Here is a 19,925-nt window from a genome sequence, read left to right as displayed (position 1 = left end):
TGAGGAGAATATGAAAAAAAAAAAACCCTAAGGCTTTGCTGAAAAGTGGCTTCCCGTTATTGTATATGCTAAGGCCCACTTGCAAAAGCTTTTATTCTCCCCCCCCTTTCATAGTATCACATTTTATGGAAATATGTTTTGTATGATGTTTAGAAATTATACTTACAGGTAAGGTTTGTTTTAAACTGTTTTTAATTAATATACTGATTTATCATTTTCTATCTTCTTAGACAGGTGACTTCCTTCCATCGTTGTTATTTATTGACATTTTAATACATTTTTAAAAATCACCTAACTAGTCAGAATACTGAGCTATCTAGCAAAAATGAATATTTAGAAAAGAGAACACTTGCGTAAACAGCAAATAACAAACAGATGATGTGTCTGGAAAAAAGTGCTGATTTGCAGACCAGCAGTTAGAGCAATGGAGCAAGATCAAACCTACATTAAGTGTGGAAGTATCAGGGCATGAAAATCACCCTTCTTACAAAAAGAGCAAGCAATTCCACAAGAAGCAGGAGTTCCCAGGCTAGTAAACCCAGAAACAAATTTCCATATATCTACATTGCTGAATCTTCCATGGCCAAAGGTCAGAGTAGTGATTAGTTAAGTAAGGAAGCCAGATACCAGACCACCCAATGAGGCAACATTCCTGCTAAAAGCTTTATTGCTGTGTGGGATGTCCATTTCCCTCATGCACCTCTGTTCCACACTGTTGCATCTTCTTGGGCTGGCCTCTTCTATCCAACCACTTCTGCAACCACAGTACAACTGGGGATAGTACACAGAATTCTCTACTAGTCCATTATCTCTGTGACTTTAGTGACACAGTCTCTGTTTTGAACATTTATTTTGCACTATTTCAAATGCCATCAAAGAACAGCATGAAAGACACACTGGTTGGCAGGTCCAAAAGCAATGTGAAATTAGTGGCAAGATAAAAAAAACACCAGCTTATCACACAGGAAGCTGCCTTATATCAAGTCTGACTATTTGCCATCTACTCCAGAACTGGGAATCATGTGGCCTTCCAAATGCTGAACTGAAATTCCCAGCATGCCTCACCACGGCTATCCTGACTGACTCTGCTGAGACATGCTATCCAAAAGCATCTGGAGGACCATACAATTCCCACCCCAATCTAGTCCAATATTTAATCTGATTGACAGTGTCTCTCCAATGTCACAGGCAAAGACCTATAGTATTATCACCTGCATACAGCATAACAGCATTAAGATGTATGGATGGGAATAATTAGCTTCATGACAACTATTATTTTGGCAGATATTTTTTTCCATGGTTTTTAATAGCAACCTGCAGCACAGAAACTGAACATACATATAAAAAGTCATTTTTCAGACCTTTGATTATGTGTTGTATGACAATGATTCCTCTGAGTCAGACTTTGAGTATTTCTCAAGGAAAAAATAACTAGATTCCCTCTATATCCACTTTCAGCTTTGATTCATCACAGCTAAACATTCAATTCTGCTGTTAGATCCCTGCAGCTATTCAAAGTAATGCAGCAAGTTACAGTACAAAAATAACTGAGATGGTTTCATTTCAGTGTTAACTGATAGAATATATTGGCAGCTAGAGACCAGTATTGAAAGAGTAGGGAAGGGGTAATACAAGGGACCACACCTCTGGGGCTTTTCTAGGAACAATGCTGTAGTGGAGGGACAATGAGATAAGAACCAAGATAACCGAGGAACCTCATTGCTTGGGGGCAAATGAATGAAGTGATAACAAGGTTTCCATACTTCTTTCCTTTTCTTTGGTGGAATGTTTGTTTGTTTATAAATAAGTGAAGTAATACCTCTTTCACACTATGGTTTTATAAATGGCAAGATTTCTTTGAAAGATTGTTTGTGTTTTTAATTAAAAGCCAAAGACTGCATTTCATCTAACTGGGGATCTTTCATTAAAGTTCAGTGCCATACATTAGTGGAGCATACCTCACGTAATTGTGCAAAGGGTAGCAGTTAAACCCTGCTATAGATGAAATGTTATCAGTGGAGGCTTTCATCTACTTCTTAGCATTGTTGTGATGTTCTGCATTTACCATTATACCGAATATGGACAGAATTGAGGCTTGCTGGATTTACTTTGGTGCTGAGGTACAGCAACAGGGGCCATTTACAAAACAGAAATTGAGGCAGGTGGGCATATGCTAAGAATTAAGGAATTAAGGAATGGAGCCCTGGTGGCGCAGTGGTTAAATGCCTGTACTGCAGCCATTCACTCAAAACCACAAGGTTGCGAGTTCAAGACCAGCAAAAGGGCCCAAGCTCGACTCAGGCTTGCATCCTTCCGAGGTCGCTAAAATGAGTACCCAGACTGTTGGGGGCAAATTAGTTTACTTGCTAATTAGCTTACTTGCTGTTCACCGCTATGATCTTTGGAATAGCGGTATATAAATAAAAATTTAAAAAATAGGTGACTCTGAGCAAGGGCTGAGCCCAGGAGCTTTTGATTAATACAAAAATTCAATTTACAAGTCTTTCCAAGCAAAAGATTTCTGTTGGCTTCCCTACAAATTTCCAGTTGCAACCTAAGGGGATGAGTTTGTGAGTCATTGACATTATTGGACAACTAGGAACCAGAAACCCTTGCCAATCTACTGCAAATCACCCCATATTTACCATTAGGTCCTGCTCTTATTTCCACTCACTCCTGTACTATATCACTGACTGGTACAAACACTGCAGTCCATTCAGAGAGACGTTCCAGGATAGAATCATTAATACAGAAAGGAAAGTGGGATGGGGGAGGGACATCAAAAAGAAGAGTATTCCTCACCTCCCATCAAACCTGTGCTTCAGGAAGTCAAACAGGGCTTTCTGCATCATGTCTGTCACCTTGCAGGGATGCGGAAGATGGAGAAAAGAAGATTGACAACAGAAAGAAAGAAGCCCAAGGTAAGAAAAGAAGTGGAAAGTGAGGGCATTGAGAACAATCAATGCTCTTTACATTTCAATCAAGGTGCGTGCAACATCAGTTAAGATATTCTTTCTAGCTATGGAGGTGGAATAAAATAGGTTGCAATACACATTTTTATGTCTTCTGACTCAGCCTTACACTTTCAAAAAAAGGTCACTAAATGTCACATGCTCTCCTTACCTCTTTTGTACATAAATGCTTCCTGTTGCTTGCCAAATTATTCTGCCAATACTCAATTTCATTCCTGTCCCACTCTAGCATCTGTCAGAAACTTAACAGATGTAGGAGGGACTCCACCCTCCACCCCTACAGTGAAGGATCTTGTTTCATTCACATTTAAACACCAGAAGGGGAAAAGCTTGAGGTGAAAACTTTAATACTTTATTTTTACAACATTCATACAATGCTATATGCTATCTGACACTTCTCAGCCACATATTTAATTCCTTCTCTGAGTCCTCTGGGTTATTTGGAAATGTCAGCCTTATTGATAAGAAAGATCTCTATATTATATAGTTTATCATACAGATCAAGGTAGAGAGAGATTGAAAAAGTAGAGTGGGGATTAACAGATATGCTACTGCTAAAATGATCAGCCTTGCAACACATGGATGGCCCTGATGCAGCCGCACAACATCTCACCCTTGGATAATGGATGTGAGGCAGAGAATAAAACTTTGGTGTTGGGGGAACAGCCATGCTGCAATTCAACAAACACTTTTAAAAATGTTTTTGTACCCTCAAGATATAAATCTTAGTAGACAAAAAGAAAAAAGAGCAATGTGTGAAGGTATACTGTACAGAGTTGAGACAAGGGTTTAAAGCAACGTGGGAAGTGTTTATGTTCAATGTATTGTCTGACACTATTGAAAGTGCAATAATTAATTATTAACTATGATAAGAAGAGTTCTGATGTATTCAAGCTTTTGTGTTTTATGTTTTTATGTTTTTAATAATAAAAAAAGAAATAACTATAAAAAAACATTTTTGGCATTGCAGGAGTATGTTCCTGAGGGAACATAAAGCTTGAAGCAAAGCTCTTGTTTTGTCTCATCTATACCTTCCATAGAAAAACAAAAATCCCCCCAGAAAGACACAAGGTATTTTTGGTGACTTGTATTTCATTCTTGATCTGTGCATTTTCCTATGAGGCAGAACTATGAGCAAAACATAAAGTTCCCATCCCATATTTCCTTTGTTAAGTTAATGTAGAAAGTGATATTTAGAGGGGAGAACTGCGAATACACCCACTATATAAGCCAATGTCAATTTGGACCAATACCTTCACAGATAACCCTAGCTTCCTTCTTACCATTATAATTAAAAACAACACCTTTAGCATTTGCTAGTGCACAAGAGGGCCATAAGGCATTTGTCTTCTATCCCCATCTTCCTTCTCCCTCTTTCATGACACTTTCCCTACTTTGTTGTTGATGTTGATAAATGCACATATTTACATTTATTTTGTGCAGAGCAAAAGGCACAGATACATTTAGTTTAAAAACAAGCTATGCTTTGACCATTGGTGAAAGTCAGATCTCATTTAAATAGTCTTTCCCCCTGTTTTCAACAAACACTTCCAACATGCTTTTGGCCTTTAGATCTGCATAAAATGTGATTCACATATCATTTAGCTAAATCAGTTTGCATTGTACAATGTTCTGTTAATTGAAGGGGCTTTCCAAAAAATGAATTTATAGCACTACAAACCTTTTTATTACTACTGATTCATTTGTAAGGAATCCAAATTCCTACTTACTGCTGAGCTGCACATCTCTTTCATGGCTTACCATGTTACTTTGAAAATTCCATTCTTTCTACTCCTGACAATGCCTTAAGAAAGCAAATACTCTCCCCTCTGCCCTGTGTTGAGTTCTGCACTCAACTAATCACCGTTGGATATTCTTTAAATGACAAATAAGAGACATTACACCCTTCACCCCCAGGACATTGTCTTGTGGTAAATTTCTTGCTTTGGAAGGAAAAGTATGTGTCCTTTGAAACATAAACATTCCCTGCATCTAGTGTGGATGAGCACATCTTTACCAAGAGGGGTTTTTTTTCAAAAAAGAAAAGGGGAGAGAAGCTAAATCTAATACAATTCCACGTAAAGCAGACGTACTGAACCAATGGGAACTTGATAAGTCAGCACTTATGTTTCACTGATTCAGTCGATCTATTCTGCTTAGAACTAACTATTGGATTTAGGTGAAAGATTCCAAACTCAACAAAGCAGTTCAATCCGTCAACATCTATTATACAATGGATGGATACTGGGTTGTTTGCCTGTAAGTAGGAGCATTCCAGAAACCCAGACACACTGTCTGGGTTAAGCGCTTAAGGCAAATACTAGCTGCTATAATCAAATCATGGAAGGGTGTGAATTTGCTTCAAATATTTTGAAAGGAGGGTGGAAATCCCTTTTCAGTACTAACTAACAGGACTGCTTACCTCATAGCCTTTTAATGAGGGGCCAACCAGTACAACAGGCCTCATTGATGGTACTACATCATATGGAGGCACATGTTCCGTCTGAAAGAAAGGACAACATGTCCAGTAAGCGCCTGCTCACAAACAGAAACAGCATGCAATTAATAGGAAAAGAGAGAATGGAGTTTTGTATACTTACTACTTTCTGTTTCTGCTTTGCTGAAAAAATCAAAATAATTAAATATTACTTTGTTTAATTGCACAGCAGTCATACAAGCCCAAATGAAACATGCTCAGTGCTTAATCTCACAACAACCAAAATAATTTCAACACAAATTTTGAATCTGAGCATCCCTAACTTGCTCCTGAAGGAGTGTTGCTGTTTTGATGAGTGCTCAATGAATGCTCTCATGATCAAGATCTCACTTTTCAAACACATATCCCAACAAATTTTCACAAATATCATAACATCCTCAGCATTCATTTAGAACCAAATGGTTCTTCTCCTCCTGAACAATGGTGCTCTTTATATTTTCTCACATGCAGCCATGATAAACTCCCATGTATTGATGGGCAAATCTATCTCCCATGTAGCAATATAAAAACGTGCCAGTCTTCCTTTCACCTTCATTCAAATATTTTAAATATCATGTGCCTTCTGTTTTGAAAAAAAAGGGAATGATAGTAAAGGTTTATCAAAATCAAACTGAAATTAAATTCTCTCCCATTTGCACTAGCTATATTCATGAGGAGGACCATATTTTATCAGCATGAAATACAACTGTTAAACATAAAGAGCCTCTCAGAAAAAAAGTAGGCAGCAAAAACAGCCAGCACGGATTGCTGTAAGTCAGAAATGACTTGAAGGCAAAACACAACTCTAATTCAGCACTACCATATTTGAATGCAGAAGTTCAAGTCTAGATTTATAATAATTTAGCACTCAAAGCTCTGTGCTTCAATGACAATTCTTCAATTTCTGTTTCTCCCAAATTTAATATTTTTTTACACCTCAAGTCTGAAAATGAAGGAATTTGCAGATCTGGATCAAATTCTTACCAAAAACATACTAAAACAAAATTCTCAGCCATTCTGGCAGAAGGCCTAAACGGTAACCACCCCCTCTGTGTCTGATGCACTGGAAAATGCTGCCCACAGAAGTTCATGTCAAATAATATTTGTTTGGCTTGTAGCCAACTACATGTCTGCCTGTCTAGGTATTATTTAGAAGTTAGTGAAAACACTGTCATTGTCATAAACCAACCAGCACCATTTCCTTCCACCAATGATTTCACACAGGGCTTCTGTGAGAATGCATCAAGGGATCAAGATGTGCTGTACCCAACATAGAAAGGAAAAATAGCTGCCATAGTTCCATGTTCAGATAGCCTTGTAAACTTGCATTTGGATAGCAGAAAGACAACTCTTTGGAAATGAGTGAGGACAGAGAGGATGTATATAGAACATGGGCTTCAGTTATCATAAAGATAATTACCCTAGCCTAGCATCAGGATCCCTTTTGCTCCAAACTGCCATTGATTCCTTGCTCATGCAGTCTTTTTCAGCATAAAAGATATATTGGACAAAGTGCTAGAGCAGGCTAAAACGTGTATTCTTCCCAGTGTTGCTGGACTGCAAATCCATTCAGCTAATTGCCAAAGGTGAGAAATGCTGGAAAGTGCAGCCTTAGAACATCTAGATTCCAATCCTTGTACTAGAGAAATGACAACAAAAATTCCAACACATAAAGCTAGTCTGTACCAGCATCTTTAAGACGGAGAGAAAGACATGCTTTCACACACTTTAGTCTACTTTCTCAGATGCTTCACTCCACATAGCTGATGTTGTAGACCCAGACCCAGCTTCTGATACAAATGTCTTTCTCTCAGTCTCAAGGGTGAAACAAAAATGCAGTTCACACATGTACAAATCAATTATGGCTAAGCTTCTATATAACACTAACACTAGATGCAACTTTATTCCCAATGTGCTTGATACATAATTTTCAAGGAAAAAATAATTATATTTACTGCTAGAAAACAGTGGCCCAAATTCAACTGTTAATCCATCAGGAGTAGACTCACAAATCAATTGTCCAGTCAATATTTATGTAAATCTCATTGATTCAATGGGTCCTTCTCTAACCAACTAAGCTAGTAAGACTTGCTCAAAACCCTTCATAGTTAGCAGTAGATTCAAAAATGAATTTAATTAGTTGTTTTCTTCTGTCTTTTCACATGAACTGCACTGATGCCCCACTACGCTAAATAGAACCTCATAACCTGAAGTGTGCAATAGATTTATGTCTTACCTCATAGTTCAAAATTACTTTTAGAATATAATTTATTTCCTTCAAGGGAAATTACTACTCACCAGTGGAAGTGGGAGTAGCTCGAAATGTACCAGACACCATTTCTCCAAGGCTTGAAGAAGAATTCCCACTCGATTTCCTATGTTGTATAGAATCCCCATTTTAGAAATTTGGAGGAACTAGAGAATGAAGCTCAACAGACCTTCAACAACATTTCAGTTTGACTGAAGGAACACAGACACCAAAAATATCTATCCATTAGTTCTTTAAGGATAAAAGGTCCACCAGGATAAAAATGCATAATCGCCAGTATCTTGGAGAGACTATGGAGAAATTCACAAGATGTGAGATTCAGTAGATTCACTATAATAAAATATCTACACAGCACAAAAGACCAAGTATGCTTCTCGGGTACATTTATGCTGAAGAAATAATATACAGGTAGTTTGACACCACTTTAACTGCCATGGCTCCCTCCTACAAAATCCTGGGATTTGTAGTTTGGTGAGGCATCAGCACTCTTTGACAGAAAAAGATGAAGACCTTATAAAACTACAAAACCAGGATTCCATAGGATGGAGTTACAGCACTTAAAGTGGTGTCAAACTGCATTATTTTTGCAATGCAGATGCACCCTTGTATTCTCCAAAGCACTTCACTATAGCCCCAGAGTCTAACCAATGACTGATTAGGAGTGCTAAAACAGATCATAATTCTGTTTGCTTCCAGTTATTCAGGCACACACACCTCTGGAAAGACAAACAGATCAATTTATTTTGTTATTCTTCAAACGAGCATCAACATAGAATTTCTGTTTTTGGTAATTTTCCTCCCTACTCTTCAAAGCTATTTACATGGGCTTACAATATTAAGTCTGATCCTGGTAATCCCAAACTAAATTCCAACCTGGAAGTGGAAGAGAATTCTGTGGGAGGGACTATGTTCTGGTCATTTCTTGGCTCTCCATCTACTAGTGCTTCTATTTAAGTAGAGATTTTGTGATTAATTGATGGTACCAAAGGGTTTTTTAATGGGAGGGGCATCTGTAACTTACACTTTTATTCTTATGTTTACAATCCTTTTATGCTATTTTAAATTGTGTTTAATAGGATAGTTTATTTAACTGTTTTAAAAACATCTCCTTCATCAGTGGCATTTTAAAACTGTGTTTTATTTTAATCTGTTTTGTAAGCTGCCTAGGATCCCATGTCAGGAGAAAGGAAGGCTATTAATTAATTAAATGCTGACAATTTTATTCGAGTGGGAATGGATTTCTTTCCCCACTTATATGTACCAGATCTGTTTGCAAAACACTGGGTTGTACAGTCAGCTCTCTGTATCCACAGATTCTTTATCCACGGATTCAAGCATCCACAACTTGAAAGTATTTTTTTAAATATAAAAATTCCAAAGAGCAAACCTTGATATTGCCATTTTATATAAGGGACACCATTTTGATATGCCATTATATTTAATGACACTTTAGAATCCACAGATTTTGGTATCCACGGGGTTGGGTGACTCCTGAAATCAAACTCCAGCAGATACTGGATACTGAGAGCCCACTGTATTGTTTGGGTTTTTATGCTGTCAGGTTTGTACAGAAGAGAAATCTAACATGGTTTTCTCTACTGTAGGAAAAATAAGAGGCACCTGGAACACTGTATGTTGAATCCACCAAGAATTGATTACTAGAATGAGAAAATGTTCCCCAAAGTCTGGTTTTCAGGGTCAAGACTCCTCTAGACTTCCCTTTTCTTGACAAAAAAAAATTAAAATAAAATAATTGGTGTGTGTGTGTGTGTGTGTGAGTGAGAGAGAGAGAGAGAGAGAGAGAGAGAGAGAGAGAGAGATTGCTCTGTTTGAAATCTGAACTTGTCATTGACTGTGTTGCCCAGGGCTTTTAGGAACTGCAGCCCAACAATGTCTAGATAGCTACATGATTTCCACTCCTGGACTACATGTTTCCTGAGTGCCTGCATAGAGTTCAGATCCCTATAAAAAGACCAGGCAGAAGGTACTCAATTTATCATCCCGGTTTACATTTCTGCCTTTCACTAATTCCTCTCTAATTTCTGATGAGTCAGGAAAAACAGAAGTCACATTTTGAAAACTGCAGGTATCAAGCAACTAATTTTAAAAGGTGAAACCTACCAATAATTTAAAAGCCATACCAAAAATTGGTATGATAATACAAATATCCTCTCTTACCCGCCATGGAAACGCCCTCTCTTCTGCTCCTGCTGGATCCGAATGTTCTCCAGCCTCAGTGGGCTTGGTATGAAGCCAATCTCGCAGCCTTCTTTAACTAATCTTCCTATCCACCAGTCATTGTTATATTTCTGTAACAAAGAAGTCATTAATTTGAATCCTTCATTCTCACTTCCTCCCACTCAGTATGCATGTGCTTCCTACTGCTGCTTCCCTCCACTAAAAACATTAATCCATAAAAGTGATTTGTCTGTTCCTTATACAAATCCTACAATGCTTTAAATCAAGTTTGAGGAATCTGTAGTGCTTGCAGTGTTTTCGGACTATGCCTCCAGAAGGCCAAGCCACAATGGCAAATGATCAGGAATGATGGGAGTGCTTCCATTTGAAGGTCCACAGGCTCGCCACTTTTGCTTCAAATCTACCATCCACCAAGCATAACAGGAAGGGGGCAAAAGCTAAAATGGGGTAATTTCTAAGATGGTGAATAGAAGGAATTAGTTGAAGTGTGATTTCATATTTCTACATTTAACACTAATCCTACAGTCTCAGAGCAAAGATTCACTGATGTGTTAGATTTCCATATACAGTGAGGATTTCACACAATGCCAACTTCCAATCAATCAAAATGAAATTCTCATCCACGTTGCGGTATTACTGTTCTGTCAAGAAGGTACCATTTCTTCTTCTTGATCAAGAGCTTGAATGAGTTCCTAATACACACTTATCAAAGGCATGTAAGGATGTGTACAGATGGATATCATTTTTTAACTATGAGTCTATTGTAGCAGTGCAGTCACCACATTCTGGGAACCTGGGCCATATCCTCCCCAAGATCAGATTCAGAATGAACCTGTTTTTCTGGTTTGCAGCAAAGAATAAATCTGCAGAGTAACCATTGGCTGCCCTTGTTTCAGTCACGAAACCAGCACATCCCACTTCCTGTTTTAATTTTTTTTAAAAAATATACAGAATTCCAGATAGACATTTGAACAAACACATGGACTTAACACAGAAACAAACCAACCATAAGCAATCTCACAGTGGACAGCCTACAAGAAGCACTGTCACAAAAGAGAAAATGTTCTGTCCAAAAGGTGTATGCATATTATTACAGATACAACTGCAGTGTGTGGGTGAGGGAACAATACTCAGCCAGTAGAAGAGTCCCCCTACACTATTTTCTGTCCATGAGACAAGTTCCATAGTCTTTCCTTACCATCACCTCCAATTCCTTGCTCTCCAACCCCATGGTCAATCTTATACTGTTTTTGTCCCTTCTTTCTCATTTTCTCTTTATGCAAAAATGTAGACACAAGAAGAATATAGAAAGGAAATAATTAACATGACAGAAGGGTAACTTTTTTCTCATGATACTTTCTCAGACAAAGGAAATGCATGAAGATGATAGACTGGAAGAGACAGGGCAAATCAGATACTATGAAAGACTGAAAGTTACGACCATCAGTGATGGAAGAAAAAAAAAGAAACTCAAAACCATTTCAGAGGTCTATTAGCAAAGCTTTGGAAATTGCTGTTTGGTATAGTACAGTGGCCAGGATCCTCCAGCCAAGTGGACGAGGGGATACTATGAGATATAGTCCAAGAAAAACAATTGTTCCAACTCTGTCCAACACTTAGGACTGGACTGAAGCTGCTATTTATGGATAAAATTCATACATTCATTAATGGGTAGAGTGGGTGTTTATGAAGGTGTTTAATGACATCTGTCAAGTGGGCTATTATATTGCTTTAAAAAAAACCAAGCAAAAATGCCTATCCTCTTTGCAAAGTTGATTTACAAAGATACTGCAATGCACAGCAAGGTCACTTGTATTACAAAGCAGCTTCCATATGTTCTTCCAGGCCTGTCTGAATATTCAGTGTAGGTGGATCAAGAACATGTGGCTTCTACTGGTTGCTAAGCCAGAAATGTTTATGCATTGCCAATAATTGTTGTCACTTAATCTGTTAAAAGTGCATAATACATAGGCCAACTGGTGACAGATGAGACAGCTGGAACGTGAAGTCATCCATTCTAGCTGACATTTTTGTTTGTTGCCAGAATGACCTTGCCTAAGGCTCAAACTAGATGTGAAAGTTAGTTGACTGCTTCTTCCCCCTAAGGTTTTCTGATTATTTATATCTTTTAAAATCTGTTTGAGTCAGTTGTGAGTATAAGCCATGGTACAAGCAGCAAGGTGTAGTGGCAGCATTGGACTAGGACTCTGGGGACCAGGATTTGAATCCTGGCTCCCTCATGGAAACTCACTGGGTGACCTTGGGCAAGTCACAGTCTCTCAGCTTCAGAGGAAGGCAAAGGCAAACCCCCTTTCTGAACAAATCTTGTCAAGAAAACCCTGTGATAGGTTTGCCATAAGTTGGAAACAACGTGAAGGCACATGACAATAGCAGGCAGTTGCTTACTCACTTTTCCATCTATACCAGCTGCTATTAAACGCAAGGAGACAAGGGGGCACATGCCCAACATGAGCTTTCCAAGCTCTAGGTAGGAGTTCTGAGTCTCTCTCTTTCCAAGCCTTTCACATTTTGTTTGGGCTTATATATTACTCTGATTTGCCTGGGGACAAAACTAAGGTTGGGTATCAAGCTGCTGCAGCACAACTAATATCCTATTAAAAACAACCATGTATATACAGGAAGGATGGGTAACTTGTGATCCTCTGAATGCAGCCTTCTGGACAGCAACTCCCATCAACCATAGCCAACACTGCTAATGTTAGAGAATGAGGGAGCTGCAGTTCAACATCATAGGGCCACAATCCTAATACAGTGTTTATAATACAGGCCACTGAGAACAACTCATAAGAACAGTCTCGGCTTTAGTGAAAAGTTACAGCTCTCTTTAATGGTGTCACAGGAGACTCTGGGGAGAGGGGAGAGATAAGGCATTAAAACACCCCTTCTGAACAATGCCCATATCCCACACTAATTTCTGATTTCCTCTGATTATTTGAAGAAAAAGAACTTTCTGCAAACAACTATAACTGAGTTATAAACTAAAGATTAACATATGGTTGCACTACTACACATCTATACTCAAAAACAACAGGACATGCAACAGATTCAGGACTGAAATGTTAATATGAAACATGTCATTTCTCTTTCAGAACTCTTAACACATGGAACAGAGTGAGTTTGTCCTATTCCATGACAAGAAGCTGAAAATAAGAATTTCTGGTTCTATTTGTATAGTACTCACTACTCACAGTATATACTCAACCTAAGTAGGTGTGTAGTCAATCAGACTGGAACTACCATCCTTTTGCACACAGGAGTGAGAATTCCTAGCAATATGCCGGCAATGTTTTTTGGATTACAAATGCCAGATGACCCTCCCATAGGCCAGAAGAGCTGCTAGGAGCTTAGTAAAAGAAAAATAAATCCAAATAGAGAAGCTGGGCATGCGGATGATAAGGCCAGGGCTAGCATGTATGGACTCCTCGCACTTACAAGTATTCCTATACCATATTCAGACATACTGCCAGCACTGAGTAGTGAAAGTCCACGGATGCCATTCAACTAAGCCATGTTCATCATGCTACAGTATTTCCTGCAATTCAACCTGTTTCAGGCCATGAAAGTCATACAGCGCAAGGGTCCACTCTGTTCTACAGTTTAACACAAGGGTGGACAACTTGTAGTCCTTCAAATGTCATTGTATGGCAACTCACTTCAGCCTTAGCCAGAACTGCTAAAGTTGAGGGGTGGCAAGAGCTGCAATCCAGCAACACTCCTGGTTTAAGGGCGGTAGATTTTTAAGATGCACTTCTAACAAGTATGGATGAGTTTAAAGCCCACTGGGTAACAGTATTACTTTAAAAAACTAGAATGCACTTTTTTTTCAAACCTCAATCAGGAAGAATGTTGGTCTCTTATCTAATAACATGCTCCGTACAACACTGGTTGCTTTGAAGCTTCTATTTCATAGTGCACACAGCTCAAAACTAACTGTTCAGGATCAAGCTATCAACAGATAAGAAGAATAATTACATTATGTAGTTACCTCTTTAATGTGTAGAAAATCCTTAGCATCAAAAGAAATAGCTGTGCTTGGTACAGGAACATCTTCATCCAGAGCTCCACAGTAGCTGACATTAGTCTTCACAGCAAATGCTACAGGCTTTGACTGGGAACAGAAATGTGCTTTGGTTACTACATAGGATCTGGTGTGGGCAACAAGCCATCATGTCAAGCAGATGGAATAAGAGAAAGGGAGGGTATGTGGATACAAGGAGTCATCTAGTCACAAGGCATAGGTGACAGTAGAAAATGGTGGCTCGTATGTTAACACGATGGCAAATCTGCTTCATGTTTTTACCTATTTTGCTGCTTGAGTATTAGGACTCAAATCAGGGTAAATTCATCAACCCACAGATACTGATGCCATCAGCTGCCACTGACAGGCAATAATTCTGCGAATCAGAATATTCTATTGCTCATTTTTTTCCTGTTTGTTGAAAAGTTTGCAAAGAAGGTCTCTCTTCTCAGGCTTCGGTGAGTTTACATAGCAGGGAGAGCTAATACTAAGCACTGTAATGCTCATTTCTGAGTAAAGATGTGTAAGAACTGGCAGTAAGGTGTTTGATGATACCTTAACTGTGTTTGCCTATTTTTAACCCTTCACATCTCAGTACAATTGAATAGAAGTTCTGTGAAATTGTGCAAAACTCCCTACTTTCTTTTAAAGGTAGCAGAGGTGAAACTGACACGTAGCCAAGGGAGTCCTTCTGTTCTTGAAAGGTAGGTGTGGAAGAGATGCACCAGGAAAATGGAACTGGACAAAAATCTCCTCCTCCTTCATCTGAGAATACCTCTACTTGATCAAAGACCCTTTAAGGAATGGATAGTCCTTTCATGCATTGATTGCAGTCCAATCTAATCTGTTCAAGATTAGGAATCACCAAATGCTACTGCCCACAGCCCTTCCTCTGACAAGGTATGGTGCACCATCTATATCTCATCAAGAAGGTGTTGCAAAGAAAAAGGCAAAGGGGGAAAGGAGTCATCACAATTGGGGATTTGAGGCAAACTGTGCTTTCTGTCATTGATTTCAAAGCTTCAGCATCCCTCTCAGCATCTAGCAATCCCGAGCAATGCTTTTGCAGCCTGGTATCTGCCTCCACTTCATTTGTCCTGAGTTTCCAGGGAAACTCTTTCTCTTCCCAGGGAGAGAATTTACTATTTTTGTTATATTTCTTGAGAGCTTTAGTACCACTCCCATAAGGAGATATGGTGGTATAGCTCTGTGAAATGATACACTGGGGCATCCTGAAGACATAGTAAGAATATGTTATATATGTGTATATTTACTATCACAACCAAGATGACCACAAGTAAACAAAAATGTGCTACTTTTTGAGGTTTAAAGAAGTCAGGAGAGGGGCTGGACAGGGGGAATGGCAACATTAACTGGTTTAGCACAAACTGTCCATCTATATGAACCCACAGTCTGAAATCCAGTCAGATTAATCAAGAAGAAGGCAACTATTTCAGTTGCAAAATTACTTAGATTAGAACCCAACACAGATTGAAACAATTTCTCCATCTCCCTAAGTCTACTGTCACCACCATACAAATTAATTAGAAGATCACTCAGAAACTGGGTTTTTCTTCCCTCTAGGACCTACAAAGCAACCAAACACCTGTTCCTACCAATTTTTTAAAAATAAGTTAGGTTAAAATACCTAAGCAATGGCAAAGCCTTCAGGAGTAAAGTTTTTTTTCTCTCTTTAAATTTCTTATCACATTTTGGCATCTGATATCTTCCTTAGGGGAACATTACAGATGTTGCAAACTCAATCTGAAAAATAGCTTATCAAAGGGGGAAAACTGTGCCTCTTTGCCTTTTTTTCCTGCTGTGTGGTACAGATTTTCTGGTTGCAGGCCAATTTTAAATAGGTCTTAAGAAAGTTTTTTCAAAAGTGATAATCTAAGCAAAAATATGTTTTAGTAATTTTTCAGGTGAATGTTAATAATATATCTTCCCTCATACCTTTTGCAGTAATACTTAATTAAAAATGATAATTGGCTTGTGCTATATTTTTTCAAGTCCAAGATAGGTTTAAAAACATCCTCCAAAAATCAGGTTGATCCTCCAGAATGTAGATAAATTCTACCCATCTTCAAATAATGATTTCACTTTTAAATATATGGACATTGAAGGATTTCCTTTTTCTTTGTTACCTTACCACTTCTTCTCAGATGCCTAGCCACACTCCAGGGAAAGACTGGCCCAGGACACGATACTCAAACTTTGTTTCATGCACAAAATGATTAAAAATATAGTGTATAAAATTATCTCCAGGCTATGTGCAAAAGGTGTACACAAAACATAAATGAATTTCATGTTTAGACTTGGGTCTTATCTCCAGGATATCTCATTATGTATTTGTTAATAGTCCAAAATCTGAAAAACTCCAAAATCCAAAACACTTGTGGCCCTAAGCATTTTGGCTAAGGGAGACTCAATTTGTATGTGAAAATTCTATTACCAGAAGCATTATTGAGAACAAAATATGGCTTTTTGTTTTGACCACAAGTGTGTGTGCATGTCAGCATGCCTGTGTGTGCATGCATGGGGATGGTATGTAAAGACAGAGAGAGACTGGGCCCAACCTTAGCCAGAATAGGATGCCCCTAGATCAATTTCTAGTGCCGGTTTAAAAAATTTCTCCAGAAAACGGTCAATCCTACCACTGAAAATCCCCCAACAGCAGCACAATTACCATCTCTATTACTGGAAAGAGAAGCTGCATCCAGAAATTTTATAGTTATTCCATCTTTTCCTGATTAATGGGGTTTTTTTTAATAATAAGGAAAAAGACAGAAGAAGGTGGAAAAACTGATGGGAAAGCCAGGGTATCTGGACTCTGCCCTGCAATCCCCAAATTCCCACAGAAACCTCTGTATTTAAGGTAGGGATAGGCAACTGCATGGGGGGTCAACAGCCAATTTCGCACCCCCAGATCACCCATGAGCTCCCCCACAGCAAACTGAAATACCTCCTGTTTTCTTCTCTCTTACCTCTCAAAATGATCACACAAAATGACACCATACCACTTCTTCTGTTCATTTTGAGAGGGATTGCAGAGGAAAGCAGAGATATTTGGGGGTTATATGGGGTTTTGGGGTGCTTATGGAGTTGAAGTGGGGGTATTTTCATGAGCTGTTGGGGGGTTCTGCATGGATTGGGTGCAAAAATTGACTGGAACTTGTGCCATTTAAAAAAAATGGGGGGAGACCTTGCTGGGTCACATTGCGCCCATCCCTCATTTACAGGATGAGGTGAATGCAGAATAAAAGTCTCACCCAGAAGCACCCAAAGAGACAAAGAAAAAAAGAAAAAAAGAGGGGTACCTTAGCTCTTTCAAGCTGGATAGCTGCTTGCTGTTCTCTTTCCTGGCGGATTGCTTCCCTATCCTCTTCCAGAGAGACATCAGAATCTGATGGTCTGCTTGTGTATGAATCTGCTGATCCCTAGAAAGAAAAGGACATTATTAACAAAAATGATGGATGGAGCACAGAGGGAAGCCAAATATGCAGGGTGGCAGTGTGAGGGAAATCCAGTCATGGATTTATTGATTTATTTATTCAATCAAATTTCATCTGTATTATTTTGACAAAGATGTGCATGTTCAGAATGGACTTCCTTCCTACAGCAACGAGATACATTTTTAGGGCTGTCTTCCTTCTCTGTTACGGAAACAAACGCAAATACAGAAAATTAACTTTCTGTCAAAAATGGCAGATCTTTTTATTGTATTGTCCTTTTATATATACATTATATGCAAAGCTAGTAGCCTAGACACTGAGCAGCAACTTATTACAAGACTGAAATCTTGTTAGATACTTCAGAGTATGGACCATCTCTCCTCTGAAAGGCTACACAGTGTCAAATTTAATAGGAGCAAAATACACTTCAATAAAATCCACTTCTCCAAGTAAATTACATTATTTTCACATGCAGCACAGTCATAAGTACTCTGTGGGCTTTACTTCCTCATGTATTAGGTATTCCACGCTTAGATGTGAATAGTAAATGTGATGTGAAGGCCCTGAAAATTAAGTCCTATAGCAGCTTCAGTCCAAAACATTGGTGAGGAGTAGCAACCTCCTGCCATATCAGTCTGCTAACACTCAAAGATATGACAGAGAGGTCATTCTATCCTGCTCCCATCAGGTAGACCATAGGAAGGGCCTCTCAATGGTTACATCTAAACCATGAGATTTCCTATCCTTTGATAATGTTTCATTGCTTGGTGAAATCCTTCTTGTTTAAGAATCTCTGCACCTGAGCCTGGCTTCTTCAAATGGTGAGATCTTTAGCGAAAGGCTTTCTTCTCAGGCTGCATCTGCACTGCAGAAAAAATGCAGTTTGACATCACTTTAACTAATATGGCTCAATGATATGGAATTCTGGGATTTGTAGTTTTGTGAGACAGTCAGCCTTCTCTACAACAAACTACAAATCCATAGAATGGAGCCATGTCAGTTAAAACGGTGTCAAACTGCATTATTTCTGCAGTGCAGGTGTTGCCTGGGTCTGGCATCTCTCCTACATAAGTAGCCGCCAAGTCAACCCAACATCACACAGAATTACATTCAATGGCTGCCAAGAGCTCTCTAGAATTTCAAATAGGAGTAATTCCTAGCTCTATCTGCATGCGACACATCTACTCAAACAATGAAAAAAATACCACATCTGCCACTAAGGGCATCATATTGGGCAACTGGAGGGACATCACAATACTTCCCTGCACCATAGAGTGCTGCCATGGTGTAGGACAGAACATGTCCTTTCTTTCCAGGAAGGAAGAGGATTTAGGAGGAGTTCCATGGTGTGGTTTGATGGTGGCAAATGGAGGGCAGCATGTGAACTTTAAGCTGTCTGTTGGTCACCCTTATATACAGATATCATAGTCCGTATCTACTAGAATCATGCCATCACTCCAGAACTGATGTACTGGCGATGTTGAGAGGCAAGTAGGATGGCAACAATTTTTATTCTTACTGCCTAAACTAAGAGAAGACCATCTTGGTGTCATATAATCAAGCTCCTAACAAGGAATTTCCGAGGACAGAATAGATTTGCACATGAACAACAGAGCTCTAGAATAGTGAATATAGGTCCGAATGGGTTCTTGCGATAACAGCTGATCCATTAATGTCTGCAAAACACTTTGAAGATATAAAGGCCTATAAAAATGCCAGATATTATTGCTACTATTTTACTGGCTACCTACACTCAATGACAGCCACAAGAAAAATTACAACCTGGAGACAATAAATCAAAGGGCATAATAAACATGTATAATATATAGCGCAAAATATATGGCTTTGTTCCTAGCTTTTGTTATACTATGTACACAGAAATGCATGAGACGGAGAATGAATATTTTGAAGATCCCTTTAGGGTCCCTGCTCTGCCTTGACTCACTTATTCACATGAGATTTTAAGAAGAGAGTGTAGAGATGCACATTCAGCAGTGGGTCAAGCGATTGTGTCTTTTTACTTCAGCCTTTTCCTTTGAGAAAGGGAGCTTTCTAGACAACAGAATGGCATCATCTTATTCTATGTCCTTATTCGCACAGACATTGCTAAATTGCTGGAGGCACTTCGGCTGCTCCTTCTCTTTCCAGGAATAGGCAGGCTCTGCAATCACATTGCATTCAAAAAAGTCTGCTGGTTTGTGGAAGGTAAATCCAAGGCTGGTTTAACACAAACAAACACACAGCCCAGGGAGTTGAAGCAGCTGCTTTCTGGAATTACATCCCACTTCCCTCTATGATCTTTAGGAGAGCCAACATGGTGTAATTGTTTGAGTATTGGACTATGACTCTGGAAACCAGGGTTCAAATTCCCACACATCCATAAAAACCCACTAGGGATGTAATTGGAAGGTCAATGCAGTGTGATCCCGGGTGCAATCACATTTTTTGCATGAGAGATTATAACATGTAATCGAAGGCAATGCTAAGCCATTTTGAACCCAATCCAGGGTCAACT

The 19,925-nt window shown here is 38.9% G+C and overlaps 1 protein-coding gene across 3 annotated transcripts in view; it reads right to left on the bottom strand.

The window, feature by feature from the left end:
- The window catches only part of CACNB4 (calcium voltage-gated channel auxiliary subunit beta 4), a 201,599-nt gene that overhangs the window by 29,811 nt on the left and 151,863 nt on the right, over positions 1 to 19,925 (bottom strand). For all 3 annotated transcript variants that reach the window (XR_016280870.1, XM_089520026.1, XM_089520027.1), the window contains 7 exons: positions 17,276 to 17,395; positions 13,923 to 14,045; positions 9,896 to 10,026; positions 7,747 to 7,823; positions 5,573 to 5,592; positions 5,395 to 5,475; positions 2,803 to 2,861 (listed from right to left, as the gene is read on the bottom strand). Coding sequence is in view for 2 of the 3 variants with exons in the window: in XM_089520026.1 (XP_089376152.1) it covers positions 2,803 to 2,861; positions 5,395 to 5,475; positions 5,573 to 5,592; positions 7,747 to 7,823; positions 9,896 to 10,026; positions 13,923 to 14,045; positions 17,276 to 17,395 (611 nt within the window). In the remaining variant the exon portion in view is untranslated. The remainder of the gene's footprint in view (positions 1 to 2,802; positions 2,862 to 5,394; positions 5,476 to 5,572; positions 5,593 to 7,746; positions 7,824 to 9,895; positions 10,027 to 13,922; positions 14,046 to 17,275; positions 17,396 to 19,925) is intronic.

This window comes from Sceloporus occidentalis, unplaced genomic scaffold (genome assembly GCF_023333645.1).
Source record: "Sceloporus occidentalis isolate IW3139 unplaced genomic scaffold, rSceOcc1.0.p SCAF_4, whole genome shotgun sequence".
Taxonomy (NCBI): Eukaryota; Metazoa; Chordata; class Lepidosauria; order Squamata; family Phrynosomatidae; genus Sceloporus; species Sceloporus occidentalis.
Note: the sequence above shows the minus strand (reverse complement) of the source record. Positions and strands in the feature narration are given on the sequence as shown.